Source organism: Pleuronectes platessa, chromosome 4 (genome assembly GCF_947347685.1).
Source record: "Pleuronectes platessa chromosome 4, fPlePla1.1, whole genome shotgun sequence".
Classification (NCBI taxonomy): domain Eukaryota; kingdom Metazoa; phylum Chordata; class Actinopteri; order Pleuronectiformes; family Pleuronectidae; genus Pleuronectes; species Pleuronectes platessa.
The window spans coordinates 20079695-20105795 of NC_070629.1; the positions used below are offsets into that span (position 1 = coordinate 20079695).

The following is a 26101-nucleotide window of genomic DNA, read 5'->3' on the forward strand; positions in this document are numbered from 1 at the left end:
AAAAGCATTTCACTAAAATGATTATTTCTCTGATCATCTCAATCACCTAATAAACTGTCTTGTTGGGTTTAAAACCCAAAGATCCAGTTTCCAGGGATGTTTGCCAAAGAACAGGAGACAATACAGGCAGTTTAGATTTTGTTTCCCTGTTTTCACAATTGGTGCAGTTTTTTTTCTCCAGAACAATTTACACTCTTATCTTGTATATATATATAATTTTCACAAATGTCTCCATATAGGGAACTGTTTCATGAATAAGTTATGTGCCTTTAACGTCACTGTATACTCTACCTTACTCAGCACAGTTACAACCAGGAGCTCAGAGGCGAGGCTGTGAGATCGCGTCAGTTTAAGTCAGTTTAATCAATGTTCTGTGACTGATTGATCATGTCTGAGAGGACTTGGACTGAGCGAGGGTTTTCATTCCGCTGTTTAAAAGATTGACATGTAGCTAACGATCACTGTAAAATGATTCAAACTGGGAAATACTGGTATCACGTTTTACAAAATACGTATAGTATAACTTTGTGTTAAGTGTTTCTTGGAGGACAGTGGTCCTCACCCTGCATTTGGAGTTTTCTCCACACTGGATCAAGCTGCAGCTAAAAATCGCAGACACTTGCAGTGTGTAACGTGCTTTGAGCTAATCTGTCCAGAAAATGGGATATTGGCTGGGAAATTAGGTGGTGCCCACTTAACAGATTATTGCGTTGGAAGAAAATGCTGCGGACGCTTCTTTTCTTTTTTTAAAATGAGAAATAAAATGAGACAGAGAAGCTGCAGAGATGGGATTTTAAAGTAGTAATAAAAAGACCATGTAAAAAGTAAAGAGGGAGAGCGATTAGTAAAAGAAGAGTAAACCAATATGCCTCATAAATGTTAGTACTGTTATTATTATTGTTATTAATAGTATTAGTTACATTTATAGTTCTAATAATGCCTATTGGTCACTGTATTGTCCATTAAATATATACAGAAACATTTAAATATTGCCACAGAACATATTATGTATATGTATTGTTGAGATATTTATGTTTCTCTGTATCTTGTGATTATATTTTACCTATATCCTATGAACATTTTTGGATTTATAATCCATATAATCAATAATGCTACAACTGTTTCTTATATTTGGAATGATGTATATCTTTTTGACTCAGATGCAGGGTCAGGCCCAGAGCACGACCACTGAAAGAGCAGGTGTCAATCTGAATGTCAATCTGACCCAAAATACAATTCGGAGAAAAGTGTGTGATGGCAATTCATTGTATCAGCCATAACTAATACAATGAGGTGCTTCATGAAACATGGTGAGAAAAAGATATGAAATCCTCCTGAAATGTTTAATCTGCTGGGTCTCTCCACTGTAGCAAGCTCCCTGTTTGTCAAGGCCACAGTAGTGGGACACCTGGTCAGTTGAAAGTGATGTGCTTGCAAAAAACTGCACTTTGAGGAAACAGTATTCATCTGGCCAATAACTGAATTCCCTCAAAGAAAAAGAACCGCCTCTGTGCCCACCCTGTGTCTGATTATATATACTGTGGACTTAGGATTGAACGGGGCTTCTTCTCGACATGATCCAGTGAACCTGGTGACGTGTCCGGCAGAACCCCAGAGACTCTCTGTAAGTATTTCTTTATTTTACAATAAATGTTCAATTTCCAGAACTTCATGTATACGTGTCTAATTATTCCTTCTCAAATCCTGGATCAACAAACACGTTTGTCAAATCGCCGGAGGCGAGGTCAAGTTTAGTGCCTGGCGACGACAGTATATAGGGCTTGTGATGCGCAACCACACAAAGCCCTTTCCATTAGAAGAGATATTCACCCATTGACACACACTGACATACATTGTTTTTCTATCACATGTCCTTCACACACACAATTTGGGTTCAGTGTCACTACCAATTTGACATGCGGCCTGGAGGAGCCGGGGATCGAACCGCCGACCCCCTCCTGTGTATTCAGCGTTTTCCTCTGTAATAAAAGCCAGTGGAGACTCACAGGTTCCTGAGATTCTTGTAGTAGTGCAGGTCTTTGTCGTTGATGGAGGAGAAGCTGCCCTGGTTGACGATGTAACTGTCAGGAGATACAAGTGTGTGTGTCACAAGACTCATTAGTTAACCAGATGACAAGCATAAACAGAAACATTTCAACAAGACAAAGGGACATAATTAGGCCATATAATTAGCATTCAGCATTAAAAAATGAACTGCTGAAGGGCTGCGGCTGATATCTGTGGCACAGGAGGAGCGGGCTGTATGGCTTCTTCTCTTCTCCTGCAGCTTCACCTCAGCACTTGACCTGTCGGGTTTTAAGGACTAACGGGAGAGTTCGGCCACTCCCTCTTGTGCTTGAGTGTTACTGTGTGAGCGGGTTCTGAAATATAATGCGTGTACTTCTCAGATGTGGAATCAGATATCTGAACATTCTGGGGCTAAACAATTCCTCAAGAGTGAACCCGGGAGCAAGCTTCAGAGGGAACATGCTGTAACAGTCACTGCAGAGCTCTTTGTCCTGCAGCCACCTCTGTGTTTGGGTAAATCACAGTATCATTAAATGCAACTTCTCATGTGGTGACAAAAAATAGTCTAATTACATCCATTGATTTCCAAGATCGTTAAGGGGCCACTGATAATCACTTCAAATTCGATCTGATACAAAGTGTTTGTCCTCTGAAATATATCATTTTTAACACAATTCAAAAGATTGAGAAGTGTGCGTGGAAAAGACGACATCTAACAACGAGAGTTATTTCCAACAGGGGCTGTCCTGCTGACCTCGGAGTCCAAGACGCTGGTCCACACCAAAGACCATGTAATCGCAATATCTCCATTTTAAATCCAAAATTTGTTGCACATCAGCTCGGCTATATCTGCCGGTTTCATTTCCTGCCAGGTCTCTGCTGTCACTATCAAATAAAACCTGGAAAAAAGATGTATATATATTTTTTAAAGTAATAAAATGTGATACTGTGCCTTTCAATAATTAAAGAAGCTGATCCAGAATGTCAGCAGCTTCGAGGCTGACAAATGAAAGCCATCCTTTGAAAAACAGCATTTACAACCTGGTATGAAAAAAACTGACTTTTGCTGGAGAAGGCCTGATAATAATGAGCCACCTAAAATTAATTGTCACAAACACAAGACAATGTTCACACTTTGTATCCATTTCTTTTCGATTAGATTTTATCACATCTTCTCTGCATGTTTTGTGTCAGCTGACAGGGAAGAGTGAAGTTTACTACACCCACAAATGTCCATCAGTTTATACATGATCCCCTGTGTACAATAAATCTGTACTTTAAAACAACAAATAACACATTTTCTGATGTTTTAATAGGTGAAATGTTTTCTTGTCGATCTTAAGGCTCCATTAAACAGCTCCCTGGGCTTTTTCTCCTGTGTCGGTATCTTTCAAACAGCCAACACCCATTAGAATCTCACCAAGTGATCAGTCGAAAAATAAATATCATCCTTTGCGATTTAGTCTGTGTCATGCAGACGGATCCTGTCAAATCAGGATGTCTAGGAGATTATAACATATCTCACCCTTTTTTTTTGGCAAGGTCGTTTGGAATTAGATGTGGCCCTGTCCTCAGTAATTTGTCTGTTTACATTAGACGAGCAGTTGAGTGAATGGATGCTCTTTCCTCACATGACTGCCGGCTGCATGTCTCATTTAAAAAAAAAACTGCTTCCAAGGCTCATCCAAGGCCGAAGGATGAAGACTGTTTATCTCTGACAAAAGTCATTATCAACAAGGCCGTTTATCTTTGCCAAGAATCAGACTGCTGCAGCTGTTTGATGCTCTAATCCCCCCGTTTAATTGCTCACACATAGAGGAAACACTTGTTTCAATTCATTTCCACATTTGAAATGTGAGTGAAAAGGCTGGGGTGGTGAGGGGTGATAGGCTGCTGTACATTTCCAAAGCACAGTTGTTGTGTCATCTCTGATCTTCTCCCTCACACAGCAGCCAAATAAAGGACAGTCCAGTCTTCAGATAGACTACAAGCCAAACAACTCTACTAGAAAATTCACCTCTGCATCGACTCCTCTCTGCTGTTCTGTGCTTCATTTAAATATACTAATACAAAGCCATCTCGGGAAGTGTCTGTGCTAATATTTGGACAGTGTGAGTGCGAGAGCCATCCACGTACACACACACAGACACGCGCACGCACACCATGCACGCACAAATACACACACACTGCGTTTTGTCTCGTTTGTCAGGATAAAGTGATTTCAGTGTCTTCTGCTGTTTGGTGTTGAGATGTGTCTCATGTGATTATGGCTGTTATGTAATGTTAGGCTACACATGAGCCATGAAGCTGTGCAGAATAGATCAATGTGTGGATTTATGGATGAATGTATTGTTTTATATTTAATGCATGCCTTAGATGAAGATGTAATGTAAAGAGGAATAGAAGCGGGTCCTTGCGCAGCGTGTGTGCCATATCCTCCGGCCAGAAGAGGGGTGATGGATGACGTTCCTTTATTTGTAAAGTGCCACCTTAATGAAACTATATGTGAGGACCATCTGTCTCCATTTTAGTGAATCTGATGCCCGTAGAGACACTCACATGTCGGTGATGTTCTCCATCTCCGCCTCGCTCTGCAGGACCGGGAAGGCGTTGATGCCTCGCTCCGGATCCACGCAGGAGATCTTGGTGCTGCTGCAGGAGCAGGAGGACGGGCATGCCTCCGCGGACAACCACGGGTCTCCCGAGCCCACCGCCAACTCGACCGCCGCGACCCACCACCACAGGAACCGCCACGACCCGGGCCCCCTCCTCCCCGGCGCGGAGAGAGCCCCGCTCCCGGGTCTCAAGGCGCTCATCGTCGGGTGCCAACTTCAGCAATTACCAAGGCTCGCTGAAACAGACCGGCACGGCACGGCCCGGCCCGCAGGTTGGATGGGAATCAGTCCCCCTGGTTCAACCACAAATCAGCCAAGGAGTAGGAGGTGGTGAAGCGTAAAAATCCGATGCTGAGGTGGGAGCAGGGGGCGCAGATTAGAAAACCATCGTCCGCGACCAAGGATGACAGAGGAGGCGGCGAGAAAGGTGTGAAACAGGGGGAAAGAGGAGAGTGGGTCCTCCTGGTTCCTGCGTGAATCCTCCACAGTCCCCCGTCAGCCAAAATCACACTGACACACTGTGTGCCAGGGAGGGTCTCTCTCTCTCTCTCTCTCTCTCTCTCTCTCTCTCTCTCTCTCTCTCTCTCTCTCTCTCTCTCTCTCTCTCTCTCTCTCTCTCTCTCTCTCTCTCTCTTTCTCAGCTGTCACGCACTGGCCGCTGCGTCCTCGCCACACTGTCCTCTGTGTGTGGATGGTGCTCGGCTGCTGGTGGTGGTGGATGGCGGGTATGGGAGCGCCCACCAGCGTTACAGCAGACCGTGATACCTCATCGATGGCTCTCAGGGAAGTGATGATGCTCCTTGCTCTGCTTTCATGCAGAAGGGGTCTGGGTGGGTGCAGGGGGGGGGGGGGGGGGGGGAAGTCCGGTGCATAGGTGTGCATAGGTGCTTAGGACTTGGCTGCACGACTCCTCTAACTCCTATAGCCTTAACCTAACCCACAAGCTAGACAAGTCCCCATAATGTGACCGTGTTAACAGATTTAGGTCCCCACAACGTGAGAAATACCTGGATCACGTACACACAACCTTGTACTTATGTCTTAGCAGGACCCTAATTTGCATAACGTAATCCCTATAGCTCCTTGCCCAAACCTCATCCCTTACTTAACCCTAACCCCATAAGAACCCTTTAGTTTGTTTTCTCCTCTCTTTTTTTAATTCCACACCCTAACCCACACCCACAGGTTTGTGATGGTACCCTTATCAGGACTTGCATGCACTGACCTCCATTCACTGTGGACAGCCAATGAAAACCTTACTCTTAGCCTTCACCTTGACTTAACCACGATTTATATTTTATCTGTAATTTTAACCAGGACCTCAGAAATGACCACACATACACACACACACACACACACACATACACACACACACACACACAAACACACACACACACACACACATTCACACACACAAACACACATTGTGCACTAAAGATTATTTAATTGATCTGGTAGCAGATTATATGTATAGATGAGATATAAGAGGGCATTAATTTGCAGGCTCTAATTGTCATAATCATTCTCATCCCCACAGTTGCTGTCCTTATATGTGATTATCATTATTGTCTGGTTGTTATGCAAAGGGATTTCTAAGTCGACCTGTATAGGCCTGAAGTTAATCAATGAAAACAAACCTGGCTGAAGGTAGATCGTGACCTAAGTGTCACGTTTCCAGTCATATTAATTAAAATAGGAAAATTATTATACATGGGAAAGATAATGCAAAGAAAAAGCGCTGTTTCACACTAAACATGTTATAGCATGTAACTGTTTTACAGGATTTTTGAATGGCAGGTGAGCCAGTGGTTCCAGTGTAAAAGCCCAGTAGGTTGTAATGTCTACAGCAGCATGTATGTAAGTGAGAGACAGTGAGAGAAAGAGGGAGCAATCACCAATCACCAAGTCTTTATCTGGTGTGTACTAGACCAAGCATTGCCTTATTAAATCATTAGGCTGTATTTCATAATCATACAGGGCTCCCAGCCAGAGCTAGACTTGAATCAATAAGCTGTCATCCTTGAATGGACGGCTGCAACCCCGTCGCTCTGCTGCTGTTTTACAGCTCCTACTGCTGGATGCACGTCTGACACAGGAGCTGATCCGTCTTTAACTGCTGCACAGCGGTTCAGGAATGGAGCTATACGTCTCTTCAGTGTTTCACCTGATGTGTGAGACAGAGACTGACAGCCTCATCTGCCTATGAGCAGCAATAACCCCAACACACCACATCTGTGAGGAGTCTCCTCTCCTCCTCTCCTCTCCTTTCCCCCTCTCGAATGCCCTGTCCCCCATGTGCAGCTCTAATATGACGTTCGCACTGACGCACAGGCAGTGCACTGAATAGAGGAGTGTAATTACGGAGCCCTGTCTGTGTCTGAACCAATCTGGCGGATGCCTCACTAGTCGCCTGTGCCGTCACATTCTGCACAGAGCGGCGTGGGCGTGCCAATTAAAACATCGTCTCATAAGCAGAATATTCCAATTACTCTCTCCGCCTTTTTCTAAATGTGACAGAGGCCGTAACCCTTGTTAAAGGTCTTTGTCGTTTTAAACATGTAATCACCCTCTTGAACCATCTGTCATCGTTAGACAAAGCGCCATTTGCAACGTTTTATATCCAACACTGTGAGCAAACTATAGCGTGCCATATTTAGCGTCTTGCTTGATGTGTTAATTGCAAAACACAAATAATTTTGCAATGATTTATAATTTACAGAAAATGTAAGTCCCTCTAAAAACCGTGAACAAAGTTATCTTTGAGCTGACACATGCGTCTGCGTCCTCTGTTGATTATCATGTGAGTACATCTGGAGTTAGACGAGTTGACTTACAAACGTAAATGTGTGGGCTCAAAAAAGCACAGCATCACACACTTTCCTGAAGTTGCTCTGTGGATCCTTGATTATAAAATAATGTTTTGATTATATTTAAAATGTGTTTATTCAAATGAGCTAAGATGCGAGTCCTGTAAGGGTCATTTTCTTCTTTGTTTCTGTGGCTAAATCACTGATCACCAATCAAGCACCCAATTGTGTATATTTGAGGTCACCATAACCTCATGGCTGTACATTATCATCTGTTGCGTCGTCACTATAGGGCTGCAACAACTGCAGTCTATGATCAATCTCTTCAATGGTGGGTTTAGGTATGTTCTCAAAACCAAAAGTGACACCTGACCAACAGTCCCATCCAAAAGATTTTAAATTGATCATGATTTTAAGAGCAGTGAAATTGCTACAGTTGTATTTACAAATATATGATACAATATAAAAATATTTGAATATTGATTGATTCATCGATTTTTGCTTTTTTTCAATTTCAGTAATACATCATAATAATCTGTAATCATTGGTGCATCATATTCAATCACCTGTTATTACATCACAATCACATAGTATTACATCATAGTCAACTGTTGTTGGTTAATGGTCAGTTATTAAATAAAAATGTTATTGCAGCATTCACTAATTGTTGCATCAGATTCTTCTTTATATTGCATTAAAATAACCTGTTATTACATCATAATCACCTGTTGTTGCATCACAATAACCTGTTATTACATTATTATCAACTATTACTACATCACAATGGTCTGTTATTACATCACAATGGCCTGTTAATTCATCACAATCACTTGTTATTACATCACAATAACCTGCTATTACATCATAATCACCTGTTATTACATAACTATCACCAGCTTTTAAATCACAATCACCTGTTATTACATCATAATCAACTATTACTACATCATAATCAACTGTTATCACATTACAATAATCTATTATTGCATCACTTTCCCCTGTTGTCCCATTGCTGTTACTGTATGTATTGTTTCCTCACAGTCACCTGCTGTCCATTGCATCCCTATCACCTGCTCTGACCTCTTCATACCGTCCACCTACACTATGGTCTTGAGAAATTATACAATACTGCTCTCTAGTGGCTGCTGGGATATTTCAAGAAATATGAGTGCAGTGTCAAGTTGCACAGGCTGCATCCACATATAAACAACACAATGATCCTTCATCACAGAGGGTATGTGAGCACTGCAGGGATTTTTCATGGCACATATTTGTCCATGTCAGAGCAGGAAAAGTTAAAGTCAGTTAAGTCGAACAGAATATGAATAATAGTTGAATTTCAGCTCTTTCAGTTTCTGGGGCTTGGTATGTTGCACGCTGGCTCACTCTCATACTGGACAGTTGAGCTGAACAGAGCCATTGTTGATGTTATCTGTAGCACCAGTGGAGCGGGTACAGGGAGCAATGAGAGAGGTCATGTGATGCTGATTGGTATTTGGTCAGATTTTTGGGAATTTCTGTGATAGCGTTTATTCCGGTTTTCAACCAAAAAACCCTGAATGATACTATACATATACATTGTGTGTGTGTGTGTGTGTGTGTGTGTGTGTGTGTGTGTGTGTGTGTGTGTGTGTGTGTGTGTGTGTGTGTGTGTGTGTGTGTGTTTGTGTAGTCCTTCATGAAAGCTGAAGCCCGGTCTGGAAAAACATAATTTTCTGAGGAAAGATGTGAACTGTCGTCAAGTTGATAAGGGCTTAGGCTGTCGACAATGACTGGAAGTCAATGCAAAGTCCTGAGAAGGATACCTGTGTGCGACAGAGTCAGAGAGGGAGGGACAATGGGAGGGGAGAAGAACAGTACAGGTATGGGAAAAGTCTCCCAGTGTCAAACAAAGCAGTAAGAGGATGGAGCTGAACATAATAGAGAAGACTTGTCAGAAAAGAGGAATCAACAACACAGCCTTTAAGTCAGAGGTAGGCAGAACTTTTGAGCACACACTTATCTCTAAAGTTATTCATGATTAATAACATTTAAAAGAATAGGAATGTTTGAGAACTCCTGCAGTCCATTTCAACAGATAATCAATTATTTGTTTCCATATATTTACTTTAATTCCAACTCTACTGGCTTTTTACTGAATCAGACCATTGGCTTGCCTCACCAAGAACATTCAAGGTTTATAACAGGAAATTCAAATCAATGGCAAAGTTTTGAGGATCAAGTTTCAGACGTGTATTCAAACAGCTGCACAGTGTTTTTTGCCAAACAGGTAAAGTAAGGTTTGATATATGTACGTATGCACAAGAAAAGAAGCTCTCTTGTGTGTGTGTGTGTGTGCGTGTGTGTGTGTATGTGTGAGAAAGGAGCAGGATCAGATATACATTGATGTGAACAGCGCTGCGGAGACTGCAGAGGATGTACAGAAAATGTCTGAAGAACGGGAAAAAAGGTTGCGTTCTGTCTTCTGGTTGTTTTTTCTCAAACACACAAACATTCAGTATCTCTTCATGTTAGATTCCCTCGGTGTCTTCTGAATTGTCAGCTCTCACTCATCCCTTTGATGTTCCATTTATGTCCTTTCGCCTTATCAACCCCCTTATCTTCCTTTTTTTGTGTGTGCTCAGCATGCTGGAGAAGAAAATGGAGGCAGTCCAGGGCTATTTGGCAGAACACAGAGGCCAGATCCACCTGTTTATACGCCTGGTGTTAGTAGCAGGTTAATTATCTTTGTTGACTTCTGTTAATCTGTAACTGAAGACACTAAATGGGTGTTGGGTCACTGTCTGTGGGTACATGCCATCAGTGTGTTTTAAAAGAGGCCCGAAATCCAACTGAAACTTAGTTCTTACGGTTGAAACATTAGAGAGTCATTACTCTAAATTGTCTTTGTTTGATACTTTTTGATTTTGCATCGACGTTGATCAAAGAAACTACACTAAGTATATTGAAAAACATGGTCAGTCTTTCTTTTAGAAGTTGATGCTGAATAACAATAGTAAGGGGCTGTTAAATTTTCTGTAGGAAAAACTAGTTGAGCTGGTTTGAGTGGACCGACATCCTAAAAGATATGTGCCTCGGAGCATGCGTGTGTTTCTGTGTGTGTGTGTGTATGTGTGTGTGTGTGTGTGTGTGTGTGTGTGTATGTGTGTGTGTGTGAGTGTGTGTAGATACTACATTTTATATTTAAATACTGTATATCTACAGCAGGAGCGGGTCCTCTCTACGAAGGCCGCCTTGTTTTTTACGGTAGCACAGACTCAACAGGTTTTTAACCTTTTGAGTTTTTATGACAACTGAAGGCTACCACAGGTTCTCTTTCACATTTGGAACCATTCCAAATGTGAAAGAGAACCTGTGGTAGCCTTCAGTTGTCATAAAAACTATCCATGACCTCCATGGATATTCAGCTGCAACCTGCAACTTCACCACTAGATGTCACTAAATTGTAGACACTGAACCTTTAAGACAAGAAAACAAAACATAAAAATGAACTGAAATGAAGTAATGGAAATGTGAAAACTGTCTGGTTTATGTTACAAAGGGCATCAGTCTTGACGGATTCAAGTGAACATGTTTGTTTTACATGCAACACCTTTAAAATGCTCTTGAAGCCATTTGTACAACAAAGCAGCTGTGAAATGTATCAAAGTAAATGTTCTCAAATATTTGAGTTATTCCATTTTTACCTTCTTTAAAACAAATGCTATATGCTTATTCTGCCACTGTGTTTTTTTTTTTATTTTAAATCATCAGTTACTTTGGTTATCAAAACAAAGTTTAACCAACAACTGAATAATGATTCATTGTTATATCTGCAGCATTTATTAGTACCCCCTTTTACCAGCTGCAACATTAAAGCCATATGTACAAGAATACAACATTCACAATGATCCGCAAATATCACAAACTTTGTTCTGAAATGTAATGATGTGTTTTAGCATGAGAACATTTACTTATATTTTGATTCTAATGATTTTGTAAAAGATTGTATTACTCAATGACTGAGTTAGGTTTCAGCTGTGCATTAGATCTCTGTGGCAGGTCACTAATGTTAAATCTAACATTAGCTCACAACCACTCGGAGAGGAGGATATAACACAACACGTACATGAGGAGATTAGAATAATTTTAATTAAATAGGTTTAAAATGTTGTCAGCACTGTGGGACATATTTCACATTAATTCTCAATTTATTTCAGGATGTGTTGCCATGGTGATAGCGGCATGTATTCTGAACTTCAACCGGGCAGTCGGGCTTCTGGTCCTCTCCTTGGTTACTGTGTTCTTTCTGGTCTGGGATTGGACGATGGAACGCTATGGCGACCGGTTGTGGGAGCAGCTCTGTCCTATCAGAGACCTTCTAAGTAGGAACTGGTTCTGGATCAGATGGTGAGAAAAGATCAATTCTCTTCCAGCTCTCCTACTCTGGTGTGACGACTGACAGATACTGTTCTTTTTTCATATCGTTCGTTAGTTGGTTAGTCTGTTCGCTCGTTAGGTAAGTGACAAGGCAAATGAAGAACTTTGTCTTCTCTCCGACACAAACAAAATCATCTCCATTGAAGTTTCTCCCCCTGAAAAACAGCTCATCGTAGAACTCAATTACTTTTCAAACCATCGCTGAAGAACAGAATCAGTTAATTAGTTGTGTCCTACAATTGATTTTTGTATGAAGAAGAAGTCATTTCAGAGGAAGAAACCAGTCTGGGTTAATAAGTGTCAAAGTACTTGTACCTAGTAACAATTCAAGATATCTGAGTAGAATAAAAATTATAGGCCTATTCACTTTATTACCACGTGTAGTTTTGTGTTTTAATGTAAAAATAAACTATATTCATTAAGTGGTAATAATAGAGAATGAATATTCTTGGGGTATAAGACTCAAACTGATTGTAACTGTTACACAATAATTTCAACAAACAGTACAATATGTTAGTAAAATGTGTATTAATAAGAAATGGGGAATAAGTGTACTTCAATAGCAAGACTAACTTAATTTGTGTGGTGGCCAGAGACAAACAAGCTAAAAACAACCAGGTTTGTCATATGAATGTTGTCAGTCCACAGTGATATGTTTACAACTTGTGTCTCCTTCCTCTTCAATTAATACATGACTAAACATGTTATTAAAAAGCTGAAGAGGCTACTAAAAATAAAACAAGATGCTAAAGGTCCTTCCTATAAACTGTCTAATCATTTTCTAAGCCATGTACCAGTTTAGTATTTAACATTTTCTTACAGAGGAGAGGGTTTGGGTATTCTGTAAACCTTTGAATTCTTTATAACATTCTTCTTACTGATAGATCACATGTGTTAGAGAGGTACAAATATGTCATCATCTGTTCATCTCTATCGTCTTTCTCTCTCCCTCTCTCTCCAGGTGTATATATATGTCAGTACTGGTGGCGGTTGTGTGCTGGCTTGCACTGGACACAGCCCAGCGGGGCACCAGACAGCTTATGTCTTTCTTTGGTTTGCTGCTCTTCATCTTCTTAATCGCGTTGTTCTCAAAACATCCATTCAGGGTAAAGGACCCGAAAGAAAGCTTCAACACGCACACACACACACACAAACACACACACAAGTGCCAACAAATTAATTTATAATCATGTATTGTACATGTGTGTTGAAGTGGTCTCCGCAAACTTTGCTCTCTGGGATTGGACTACAGTTTGTCGCCGGTCTGCTGACTCTCAGGACCACATTTGGCTTGCAAGCACTGGAATGGCTAGGAAAACAAGCTGAAGTATGTGAAAATACACACACACACACACACACACACACACACACACAAAGAAGGTCTGAAAGGTTCTAGGTATGAATTTGTCAGTCAACCAGGGCCTTTGGAGTTTGTACGTTCTCTCTTTGTTGTTGTGGCTCCAGCTTCCTCCCACAGTCCAGAGATGTGCACACAAGGTTAGTTAGAGACTCTAAATTGCCCGTAGGTGTGAAGGTTAGACTGAATGGTTGATTGTCTCTATATGTTGGCCCTGTAAAGGGATTGGCAGCTGCTTCCAGCTCTCCCTCACAAACTTTAAAGGATAACTGGGATGTATGAATGGACTGATGGATGTAAGGATTTGTCTTGTTTCCTTTGGTAAAATTCCAGATTTATAACTCAACATTCCTGCTGCAGCTCTACTTAAATTTTAGAGTATAGGTGATGGAAGATTTGCATGTTCTGTGAATAATCAATTGTTCCTAACGTTTCTGTTTCTATTACTGACAATTCTAAATATTCTCCGCACAGACTTTCATGGCCTTCACAGATGCTGGGTCTCAATTTGTGTTTGGCGACAGTTACAAAGACCACTTCTTTGCCTTTCAGGTATGACGCAGTCCTACATGGTGCATGTGAATGAGGCGACAGTAAAATAACAGCAACAAGAAAAACACATGTTGATATCAGTACCGTGTCATGACAGAGTTTTATGGAATGTGTTTTTGAGCATGTTAACAGGCTGTTTCTCCCTTACCTCAAGTTGTAATAGAAGTAATCAAAATAATAAAAATGTAATTAAGATGATCCACTGTACTTAAGTGAAAAAGTAGAACAAAAACAATTGCAAATCTGTTGATTGTTACAATTAAATATATTAGAATGTCTAAGTCTTAATCTGTATGTCATATTTTGCCTATAATTCCTAAATATTACTTAAAATCGTACATAGAGATAATAATGAGGGTAATGTTGATGATAAGGGTTTTTTGGACTCTCTCCAGGTGATGCCTATCGTGGTGTTTATAAGCTCTATCATCTCAATCCTCTACTGTATCGGCTTCATGCAGTGGCTCATTTGCAAGGTGAGGAAAGTGGATAGTGCTCGGGTGGAAAGTCACATTTCAAGTCAGATCAGTTACTTTTAATAATTTATCTTTAAATCCTCATTCAAAATGAGCAATACAGTGTCAGAAATCAAAGATAATGATGATTAGAAATTGGAGCATAATGAAACAATGATTGATTTTTAATTAGAATACTTTAAATCAACAGTTCTATTATTTTCCTTTGACGTTCATTGCCATATGGGTTTTTCCCCTAGCTAGGATTTATAATGCACGTCGTCATGGGAACGTCACCAACAGAATCAATGGCTGCAGCAGGAAATATATTCTTGGGACAGGTAACAAAAGTTTAAACAATAAAAAATCGCAAAAAAAAAAACAGGTTTTTTCCCCAGATCTTTATTCAAGAGCTTGGTCTTTCAGTTTGAGAACAGGACGTAGTGATTCCATGTTCAGATTTTGTAATTCTCTTACTCAATATCATTCGCTTGTATTCAAATATACCCTGCTTGTGCTCCCGCTGCTTCTGTGCACACGTGAAACTTCTGCTCTCAGATTTATCCTCTGTTCTCAGATTTTTTTCTTCAATTTAAAAACTCCCCAATCAATGGAATGCCAGGTATAGTGTTGACAAATGAAATCCATCCGGCTTTGCTCTCGGTGTGTTAGCTTTATGTCTTTTGAGTGGGAGCACATGGTTTAAATTCAATAAAAAAAATCTGAACTTGAAATCAATAAGTCCTCCCCTTAAACTGAAAGACCACACTCTTGACTAGAGATAGGAAAAAGAATCATGCTAACAAACAAACATTCAATGATATATTTATTGTATATTCATAAATACAGCTCCAATCCATAAATATCAAATTAATCCTCCCTCTCTCTCTTCAAGTCAGAGACACCCCTCCTGATTAAACCCTACCTCAGTGAGCTCACTCTCTCTGAGCTGCACGCTGTGATGACGGGAGGTTTTGCCAGCATCTCCGGTAGCATCTTAGGAGCCTTTATATCCTTCGGGGTGAGGAATATGAGTATGGAATATGTAGATGGATGAGGTGATGACGATTGCACTGAGGTTGTCAGAGTTAAGTCAATATTTAAAAGAATATGTTGTATGTAGATTCTAAATATCTTAAAATGAAATGCCGTTGATAAAATGACCCTAAGGGGAAAGCCAGCCATACAGTTTAAAGTGTAGTTTAAGCAGGAATATATCCCAAATATCAGTGAATAATAAATAGGATTATATAAGTCAAAATAACTTTATATATGATTCCTGTTTAAAATATAGACTGACAATTTTATATTCCAGCTCCAAAGACATACAGGAATCATTCAGTTTCAGTTTTAAGACATAATAGACACAGACAAAAAAAAAAACTAAGAGTTTACAAAGGCCAAATCTCTGCCAGGAAATGAAAGATTGATTTCTGAATTTATGTAATCCTGTATGTGCTTCTCTTTTGAGATTGAGGCATCACACTTGTTGACAGCATCACTGATGTCCGCTCCAGCCTCGCTCGCCATCGCCAAGACGTTCTGGCCTGAAACAGAGAAGACAGCTGCTATCAGTGAACATGACCTCAAACTGAACAAAGGGTAGGAGATGCCAGGCAGACGCAGCCTTAAAAAAAAAAATCTGACTGACTCTGCAACACAACATGTAGCAAAGACAGGTCTAACTATTTAAAATGGTTAGGTGCAGGGACCAACTACAAATCTAGTCTTACCTAAATTGATATATTATAGGTGCAGAGCCGATGTGCAGATGTCAATTCATCAGGGACAGAAGAAACTTTCACACTGACCTAAGCTGAACTTGTTTAAAACTGGGGCGCCGACTCCAATTTGTCAAATATCGTCAGCCCAGCCCCACCAGTATGCTGATGACACTATAGTGTTAGAGGATTGAAGGTCATTTAACTTTTCCATGTGTCTCCTCAGAGAGAGTAAGAACGTGTTGGAGGCGGCCTCCCAAGGTGCAGGTTGTGCTGTTAGAGTCGTGGCCAGCATTGTGGTCAACGTCATTTCCTTCATGGCACTGCTGGCCTTTTTGAACGCCATCCTCTCCTGGCTGGGCGGGATGTTTGATTGTCCGCAGCTGAGCTTTGCGGTGAAGGCCCTGACCAAACACAGATACACCCCCCCATTAACATTCATGCTGTGTTTATAAAGTTGAACGTCGACCCACCTGTCAACTCACACTCCCCTTTATCTCTTTGTGTCCCATCTTAAGCTTATCTGCTCTTATGTGTTCATGCCCATCTCGTTCATGATGGGCGTCTCCTGGGAGGACAGTTTCATTGTCGCTGAGCTGCTCGGCATAAAGACTTTCCTCAACGAGTTTGTGGCCTATCAGAACTTGTCGGAGTTAATCAAGAGGCGGAAGGCAGGAGGGCCAGAATATGTGAATGACGTGAAGCAGTACATTTCTGTAAGTCTCACTCATCTAGCGAAATATTCGTACTTTCTGATTGTCCTTGTTCTCTGGAGATTATTCGGGTCAAACGCGTTTCCAGAAAATACAGAGGAAGGGTGTCGCCTGGGTAGAGCATGCAGGAGGGAGGACATAATGTATAAATTCCACTGCAGAAGTGATATGTTTTTGTTTACACCATGTTGACGCCATCTTCTACTCTTCTAATCGAAAGCTCTAAAATCTTCTCTGTATGGGCCTTAACCTGAGGTTTAATTTTAGAAACCTCAACACACATGTTCTGGACATTTTCTTGTTGTATTGTCACATGGGCGCACTTGGGCATTTTCCGAACATTTGACTAGGGGGCTGACAGGACAAGTTCTGAAAAATGTCCGGAGTAACTAACTCTTACATTTGTGTTCTCACACACACCCCCCCAGGAAAAATGCCGGCACTTCAGTCAGTGTCCGAAAGCAGCGTTTTGCATAAACATGCATGCAGTTTTAATCCGTCAATTAAATTTAAAGAAAAAGAGAACTGGACACTTTTCAAGTTTTAGTTGAAAGATCGGAAATGTGTATGGCAGTAAATGAATGTCCACTTACACAGCTATGACACAGCCTGCTTAGATATTATGTATTAAATAACAATTTCCATGAATAATGTTTCCTTATCTAGGTCCACTCTGAAACCATCGCAACCTACGCTTTGTGTGGATTTTCCAACTTTGCTTCACTGGGGATGGCGATTGGAGGGATGTGTGAGTGATGCCTCTGAGCCGTTAGCAAGAATAGTTCTCAACACCAAACTCAAAGGTCACAAAGTTCCTGGTGAATGTAACACGTTGTGAAATATAATCAAAAAAACTTAAAAAACCTTAATTCAACATTTTACTCTAACTAACAAACACAGTCTCTGCCACAAACTGAAATGTGAAGGATGAAAACTTGAACCTTGTCTTTGATTTTCTGGCTGGCTCAAGTGATTGTCAGTGATTATGTAGATGCAAAGAGTCAGGTGGCCCTGAAACACACCTTTTACAGAAGCCGCCACCAAATCATTAAAGCTGTCAAATATAGTGTCTAGTTTAATAGCTTCTCGTCTCATTACTGTTACATCTCCATAGCTGTAAAAGTCTGGTTTGTGTATTATGGATTTTTAACATTTTCCAGCGGCTCTCGCTCCTGATCGACGGTCTGACATCTCCTCCTGTGGCCTCAGATCTCTCATTGCAGGCAGCGTCTCCTGTTTGATGACAGCTTGTATTGCAGGTGACTGCTGTGCCTGATCTGTTATCTACTGCATTCATGTAGCGATACTGTCTGCTGTTCGAAAATCCCACGCCGTCAATGTAGCCAATTTATAAAAGTTGTTTTTCATATGTAGAGGTACACTTAATTCATCCCATGGAATTATGTTGATGCCATTACAGACCTTGGTATTCGGAGGACGACAATTTTTTTTTGCATCTCTTGAATATCATTTTGTGTTTCTTTCTGAAGATAAAGCAGAGAAGAGATGCAGGTTCGCGTTTCTTAAAGCAGAACTATTCTGCTCTTAAACTGATTTAAATTGCTCCTGGAACCATTTTAACTGTTTTGAACAGAGACTCTGGCCCCACAGGACTATTAATAATCCATCTTTGCATTGAACTTGAACTATAGTTAAATATTATCTTATTAGGTCCATATTAAGTTAATTTAAGATGAAAGTCAGGGACTATTAAACTTCTCACGTAGGATTGCAAACACATCATTCAGGGCAAGTAATGAAAACCAAGAAGAAATGTTACAGCATTTCTTGTTCAGAGTTACACAATCTAAAACCTCTCACTTTATTTGTATGATGACATTGCACTGTGTGTTTTTTTAGGTATCTTGTACATCCCTGATGTCCAGTGTCCCCAGTTCCTGAGCACAGAGTTCAGCAATGCCAATGTGACCAGTAGCACGCAACTGGTCACCTGCTGCACACTGCTGTATAACAGGTGTGTGTGTGTGTGTGTGTGTGTGTGTGTGTGTGTGTGTGTGTGTGTGTGTGTGTGTGTGTGTGTGTGTTTTATATATATAACAGTATTACTGTATCAAATTGATGTTTGCATCTGTCTTATGTTGATACCTTTGGAATAACTGATTCCAAGTTTCCATATTTTTGCTCTTACGCTGTCTATTTACTCCCAGCATGTTCTTTTTGATAAGGCACAATTTATACGCAGTTTATAGGCTGTATATATATTGACCCTTGCTTTATAGATAGGTAGTTATTAGGAAAGACTTTGACACTTGCTCCCCAGTGAAGTGTTAAACCACTTGTATTGTGGTGAAGAGCTGAAAGACGTCTTGACCAAAATCAAAAACTATTCATTTACATTTATAACCACAAACATTACGCATGGTTTACTATTAAGATTAGTAATCTTACTGATCTATTATTAATCAATAATTGTCACACTAACATTATAGGGAGAGTTGTCAAATATCAAAACAAATTCTATTATCTCGTTTCTAGATTTCTGCTTTATTAAGATTCACACACACATCAAAAGCTACAATTTTGCATAAGCTCATACATTTTTGTACCAGGATAAGACTGCACTTTTTGACATTCATATTATTTGATTAGTATTATAAATTTTTTGGGGATTTCCCCCATTCATTTCCCAGAAGTGGTCAAATAGAACCTCGGACCCTAACCCAAATAAATCAAAGAACAAAAAAGATGAGCAAAGTGTCTTGGATTTTACACAACCAACAGAAGTAGTCTTTCATAGCCTATAACTGATCTATACATATTTGTGTGTGTCCCGGTGTGCGTGTGTGTGTGTCTGTGTGTGTGTCTGTCTGTGTGTGTGTATTTGCAGTGTGTCCGTGTTTGAGCCATGGAACGTGACGGCCGGAGAAGGATTCAGTCAGAGCAGCCTGCGAGGCTGCTGCACACTCACACCCCCGACACACTTCAACTGCAGCTCTGTGTTTTGAATCACTATCGACAAAAACACACAGACCTCAGTGGTAGAAACATGTGCTGCTTGTTTTTTAGGTAAATGCTACAGTTAAAAATGTTCAATTGAGATACTTTACTTGAGTTTTTCCACTTTCTGCCCTTTTATTTTTCTGCCACTGTAGTTCGGAAGAGGATAAAACACTGACATTTTTTAGATAACTTATGTTAGTTTGCAAATTCAGATTAACCAAAGGATCTGGTAAATGTCATCAACAAATACGATAGATTATTGTAGATTGACTTGATTAAATTTACAGAAGTCGGCTCACAACCCACCCAGCTGTTTGTATAGCAATTTAATTTAATTCTATTTGTAAAATTAAAGGGACAGTTCAATGCATGGATTGATGTAAATACATTTCTGAATTTTTTAATGTACTGTGATATTGCAGCTTAATAAAAAAGCTTAGTAACTTATCTTAAATCGTTGGAGGTTCTTCCTCCGCCACTGCTTTTGTTGGCCACCCTTCTAACATTATGTGGAACAATAGCTTTGCTGGACTCATTTAACCAAATATCTGCAACTCTGATAAAAAAAGCTTCACTTTTCCTTGTCTTCTCCACGAGTATCACAGAAACTAGCAAATGCAGTATGTTACTTGGCCACTGGATGTCAGCTTTACCCAAAACATGCTAGAGCCTAGATGCTTCTTCAGGCCTCCATGGGGCAGGTCAATCATTCTGGGAGGTATGGGGCTCATGAATACTAACAGAGAGTTCAGGCTCTGATTTCCTGCTGAATAAAGTGGAGGCCATCGAGCTGTGCACTTTCAACATCTGCATGTGTGAGATGAGAGCGCAGTCACAAAGACGGCAAATGACAGTCTGTTCATTAAATCCACCACAAGCAAAAGGTCAGATGGCTCCCTTCTCGTGGGCAGGAGGTGTGTTCATATGTGTGAAATTCACACACCCACACAGAGGGAACATTAGACTCACCCATCAGACGCTGTCACAGAGGGCATTTTTAGGTTCCGTGTTACCATGTGTTCCCCTCTTTTAAAAAAAGAAATCAAATTTGTTGAGCTAATTTTCTGGTTCTTGAGCATCATAAAGAAAAAGCATGTCCAAAAAACATGTCGACTGAACGTTGTTATGTGAGTGTCTTTCTGTGTAAGATAAGAAAGACAAGGGTTAAATTGTTTGAACTTACAACAATCTTCAGGATTTAGTATCTTTTTAGGTTTTTAAGGTTGTATGTTATTATAGTAAAATTATTCTCAGCCTTTTTGGTACATCAATCCACTTTGCTCCGCACATCAAATTCTTATTCTCATGCTACTTTGAATTTTATATATTCTCATTAAGTCAAGTCAGATTTATTTATATAGCATATTAAAGTGTTACACCAAAGTGCTTAACAATCATGGCAAAGGAAGGTATTACAAGTATGAATAAAATAAAAAAATGTGCCTTTTGTAATGTTTTTACGCTTGAATATCTTTCCTAATGAATCTGTAATGTGCATACTGTTAAAAAGTTAATTTGTATAATTCTCCTATTGAATAAACGAATTAAGAATGATATAGATATAATATAAATATAAGAAAATTTGGTATAATCTTGTTGGACTCATTGTATATCTGTGTATATATAAAATATTTACCTCAGTCTAAAATGTTCCTTTGACATAGACAAAATAAACAATAATAATAATAATAACAATAATAATAATAAATAAAAAATTCTAAATAAAATGTGTGTAATAATAATAATAATAAATATTATTATTGAAGTATTTTTTCACGTAAATATAATGTTGATAAGGTTTTTTTGTCAAGCACTAGTTGGATAATTATTGTGATATTATATATTTACTCATACACACAGACACACACATATAAATATATATATATATATATATATATATATATATATATATATATATATATATATATGAAGAGGAGAAAAACAAAGATGGGATATGAGGAGGGAGAGTGGGATGGATGAAAAACAGAAACACAGAGAAGTGGATGAGTGTCAGGGGGCTGAGACCGGTGGATATTGGATTGTCATGTAGCACCACTCCAACAGAAGAAGAGGGAGATGAAGAGGAGGACAGAGATTCTGAGTGATGGAGATGAAGTTGTCATCCACCAGCACTCCAGAGAGCACACAAACCAAGAGGAGGGAGGAAAGGAGGGAGGGAGGAATGAAGGAAGCTTATGGAGGTGGATGAAGAAACAGGAGAATACAGACTAATTGAAACTGGGGTTTGGAAGGATTCAAAGAGGCACTTAGAGAAGAATGATTAGAAAGGGAGATGGTAAGAGCATGGAAAAGAAGGGATGATGGTGGAGCCGATGATAGATAGATAGATAGATAGATACATACATAGATAGATAGATAGATAGATAGATACATAGATAGATAGATAGATAGATAGATAGATAGATAGATAGATAGATAGATAGATACATAGATAGATAGATAGATAGATAGATAGATAGATAGATAGATAGATAGATAGATAGATAGATAGATAGATAGATAGATACATAGATAGATACATAGATAGATAGATAGAGAGTAGCTCTACAATGTTCTTTTTACAGAACTGTATGTATGTATGATACAGTATGAACAAACTGCTGTCTCTTGTTCTTCTAATGTTATTTGACTCAGAGCCACTTACTGTGTAATTGCTGCCGGTGAGTTATTGTAATTATGATGATAAACCTTTAATACAGTAGATAATCATCTTAATGACAATATACACAAACATTTATGTGACCACTGTGCCTAATCACTGTTCTCCTGCCTAACCAACCCTAAAGGATGCTTTAATTGCTCATTGACAGATAATTATATGGACGTGTCTTGGCACAGGCGGACAAATTAAAATGAAGAATCCCTGAAAAATGTGCGCATGACAACAGACGTTGTGGATCATTAATTGCTGTAAATGGTGATGAAGCAGGTTTCTCATCACAAAGTAAGTCTGATTAACATGATTCACACAGAGCACCAAGGAGGTTACTGTTTATTAGGAGTGGTTTAATTTAAATAAACTACAAAAACGTGGAAATGATATAATTAAGGAGTGTTGTGATTTTGTGCTTTTCATGTATTCTCAATTTCATATTCCCATTTGCTAATGTAATGATAATGCTTAAATAATAATACTTAATTTTAATACAGAAACAGTGTAATGATAAAAATTAACTTTTAAAACATGGGATTAGATAATTCATTATATTAGCCTAACATTTTTTATATACTTTTTGCTTTATACTGTTGAAAAGAAAAAACAATGGTGAAAAAGGATGAATTTTAGTTGTGCAGAGATTAAAGCAGAAATAATAAGTTAAACGTGAAGAAAAAGTATATTCTGTAAGAAATTTAAGAATAAGTCACAATAGGGTAGTGTATGATCCCATTTTGTTGTGGGTCTTTTTCACTGAAGTTATCAACAAATTTGAAACTGGTTAAATATTAATATTATTGTAACATATCTATTAAAAAAGGGCAGTGAATCTTATTTCCATGAAAACGTCCCTATACACACACAGCAATATCCTGTTGTGTTCTGTTTTTTAAAAATATAGTTAATTTAATCTGATTGTTATGAGATTCCAAGACTTTGTCCACAAAGTGTATCTGAACATAAAAACAAAATTCTATTAATTTTCATTAAACAGTAGGTGTTTTATTTAACATTTATACACTCGTGGTGTTCCTAGTGGGTGAAATTACAATTATTACTTATTTCAGTCCATTCATCCGATAACTACACGTCCCTTCCCAGGATCGCACACAAATGTATGTTTGAATACACACACACACACACACACATACACACACACACACACACACACACACACACACACACATACACACACTCTCACTCTTGTCTTGGCCTCCATAGCAACCGCCACAGGACCCCTTCCCCAGTTGAGTTCTTCCCCCACAGGAACCACTCCTGTTAGCAACAACCAAACAATATACTGTACGTGAGGCTCTTGAACGTAGCTGGGGAAAGCCATTGGTCGTGCCCTTCAGTCTTCAATCACCATCCTCTGCGTATAACTGACAGCTCTTCTAGGAAAGATGCCAGAGACAGAGGAGACAGAAGGAAGAGGTGAAATCTGTGAGAGATGTCAAAACCCGCATTGTGTGCCATTAATGCAGAATTATCGTTACACACGCTACAACCACCATGTGTTGTCCAATATGTGTATGAGAACACATGAATTTAAATATTTATTATTTCTATATCATTTTGGTAACACCAGTGCTGATAACTGGAAGTTAGCTGTTTTCAGACATTCATTTTGTAATATGGTCAATTTTGTATGTATTGTTCTTGTCCTTTCAGACATTCACATTCTCACATTTACACCTACCTGGAATTTGTTTCTAATTTACCTAATGTTTGTCTTCAGACTGGGGGAGTTAAGTCCAGCGTCCGGGGAAATTAAAATACTACATCTCGACTCCAAGATTCCAAAAATAGCTTTATAAGCCCAATGCTTCATACTCACTTGGAAACAAATATTACCTCATGGGGTTCTATCTTGTGATGATGCAATTCAAGATGTCTTGATCAAAGGAACCGACCAAAACAAATTGTTGATATATCAGCGTTTTCTCACTGAGTGTTAAATGTATAAAAAAGACAATTAAGGCAATTCATGACCAGTTATGATCTGGACATTTCTTTATACACAATCGTCTACGGCTCAAACCTGCTGGGAGAGTAGACTGTATATAAAGACAGACGAACGCTGCCATTTTGCACTAATGACGCCATTTTGAGCATTAACCATCAGTGTATGGAGCCGCGGTAACGAGGTCCCCCTAAGACACACACTGGACCTATGCTGAGTCAGTGTCAGCTGTCAATCATGATGTTTCTCCTCACAAATTAAAACCAAACTTAAACACAGAAAGATAACACTTGAGCAACGATCAGTGTAAAAGTAACTAACTAAGGTGACAGAAACCCCTCTAAGAATTTAAATTTTGACTGCCCATCATTTAACAAGGTGAAGGCTAGGTTTATGATCTATAGCAGTCAGCCACCAGGGGGCGATCAAAACACTTCAGTTATTTTTGTAGCTGTCATGTCGTCCAGATTTATCTACAGTTTTTGACCACTGGTTTTTCGAGCATGTGGCCCGTGACTGATTTCTGTTTTTGCTCTTCAGTTTTTGTACGGTTAAAAAACAACATATGATGTGTAAATTATTGGCTTTGATGTGTTTATGTTTTCACTGCAAAGAGCAAAACTACTTCTTTCCTTCTTTCTCCAGTCGGTCTGATAGCTTCATATTTATCACACAGACATGAGAGTGGGATCAATCTTCACAGCGCAATCTTAGCAGGAAAGCTTTTTGTTTCTTGTTATTTCTCTAGGTCCTGTTTATAACTGAAACAGTATATTGTGATTTAGAATTTGCTATGAGTATAAAGAGTCTGTGTATATGTACTGCATCCACCCTCATATGAGTTATGAGCTACACAGCTTCTCAGACAGCTCTCCTTTGAATAAGACCAGCCATGTAGTCTTTCTAACTGTTTGGACTTTAAAGAATATCACTCTCAGCTCAGAGAGATGGGGGTAAAATGGAGCCCATTTCACTGATCGGATCAAGTGCATTCAGCAGTGTAGGCGATTCAGAAATCAAGAATGTGTCTTCTGCCCTGTTTGTTCTCGGAAATAATGCAGCCGCTCAGAAACGCTTGTTTGTTTCAGCTTCTTAGAAAACGCCTCGGTCGAGCCACTCTTTTATGACTTCATTTGTGTTTAGCTGCATGTGTCCTTCATCCCATGAGCTTTCCCCCCTGCTGGGAGAACTCTCTCTCTCACACACACACGCACGCACACACACACACACACACACACACACACACACACACACACACACACACACTCAGGTGTGCACAAGAAAAGCTCACACACGATTGTTGACCAGTGCACACTCTTTCTCTGTCAATCTTTCACACACAAACAAACAAGTCAGGTCTCCATGACTTCAGGAGACATTACAGTGATTTACATTAATGTCTTGTAGACTTACTCTCACATAACAGAAGTTACTACTTACCCTAACCCTAACCCTTATCGTAATCGTAATCGTAATTGTTAGCCCTATTCTTATCCTAAGCCTAACTTAACCGCAACTTCAATCTAACCCTCACCTTAACGTGAAACTAAACATAACATAACCAACCCAACCCTAAAACATGTCTTCATCGTTAAAAAAATGTTTAACGTTATGGGGACTTGGGGTTGTTGTCCCCATAAGGACGACGAGTCCCTGTAAAGTCAAACAGATTTAGGTCCCCACAATATGTGAAATACCTGCACCACACACACACGTACACACACGCACACATACACACACGCACACAGCCGCACACACACACACACACAAACAAACAAACACAAAGATTCCCAGGAGCCCTGGCAGGGGGTCTGGCTTTGACATAGATGGACA

At 39.6% G+C, this 26101-nt stretch overlaps 2 protein-coding genes across 5 annotated transcripts in view; one reads left to right on the forward strand and one right to left on the reverse strand.

Annotated features, from left to right (window-relative positions):
- The window catches only part of ntrk2a (neurotrophic tyrosine kinase, receptor, type 2a), a 78601-nt gene extending 73257 nt beyond the window's left edge, over positions 1-5344 (reverse strand). Inside the window, exons 1-2 of the mRNA XM_053421063.1 lie at positions 4588-5344; positions 2007-2081 (exon numbers count right to left, since the gene is read on the reverse strand). Of these exons, the coding sequence (XP_053277038.1) occupies positions 2007-2081; positions 4588-4844 (332 nt within the window). The 5' untranslated portion in view covers positions 4845-5344. The remainder of the gene's footprint in view (positions 1-2006; positions 2082-4587) is intronic.
- Positions 5345-9295: 3951 nt separating this feature from the next.
- LOC128439053 (solute carrier family 28 member 3) lies at positions 9296-21157 on the forward strand. Of its 4 annotated transcripts, XM_053421873.1 has the most exons (17): positions 9302-9423; positions 9814-9899; positions 10075-10166; positions 11650-11839; positions 12831-12975; positions 13083-13196; positions 13701-13778; positions 14174-14254; positions 14494-14574; positions 15129-15254; positions 15705-15835; positions 16181-16349; positions 16473-16670; positions 17334-17415; positions 17828-17926; positions 18528-18642; positions 19516-21136. In XM_053421873.1, the coding sequence occupies exons 1-17, from the start codon at positions 9355-9357 to the stop codon at positions 19631-19633; spliced, it is 1974 nt and encodes a 657-aa protein (XP_053277848.1). In that variant the 5' UTR covers positions 9302-9354; the 3' UTR covers positions 19634-21136. The 4 variants fall into 4 exon arrangements, with proteins under 4 accessions (XP_053277851.1, XP_053277848.1, XP_053277850.1 ...); XM_053421875.1 differs by lacking the exon at positions 11650-11839 and having other exon boundaries at positions 9814-9898; positions 10073-10166; positions 19516-21157; XM_053421874.1 differs by lacking the exon at positions 9814-9899 and having other exon boundaries at positions 9349-9423; positions 19516-21142.
- The last annotated feature ends 4944 nt before the right edge of the window (positions 21158-26101 follow it).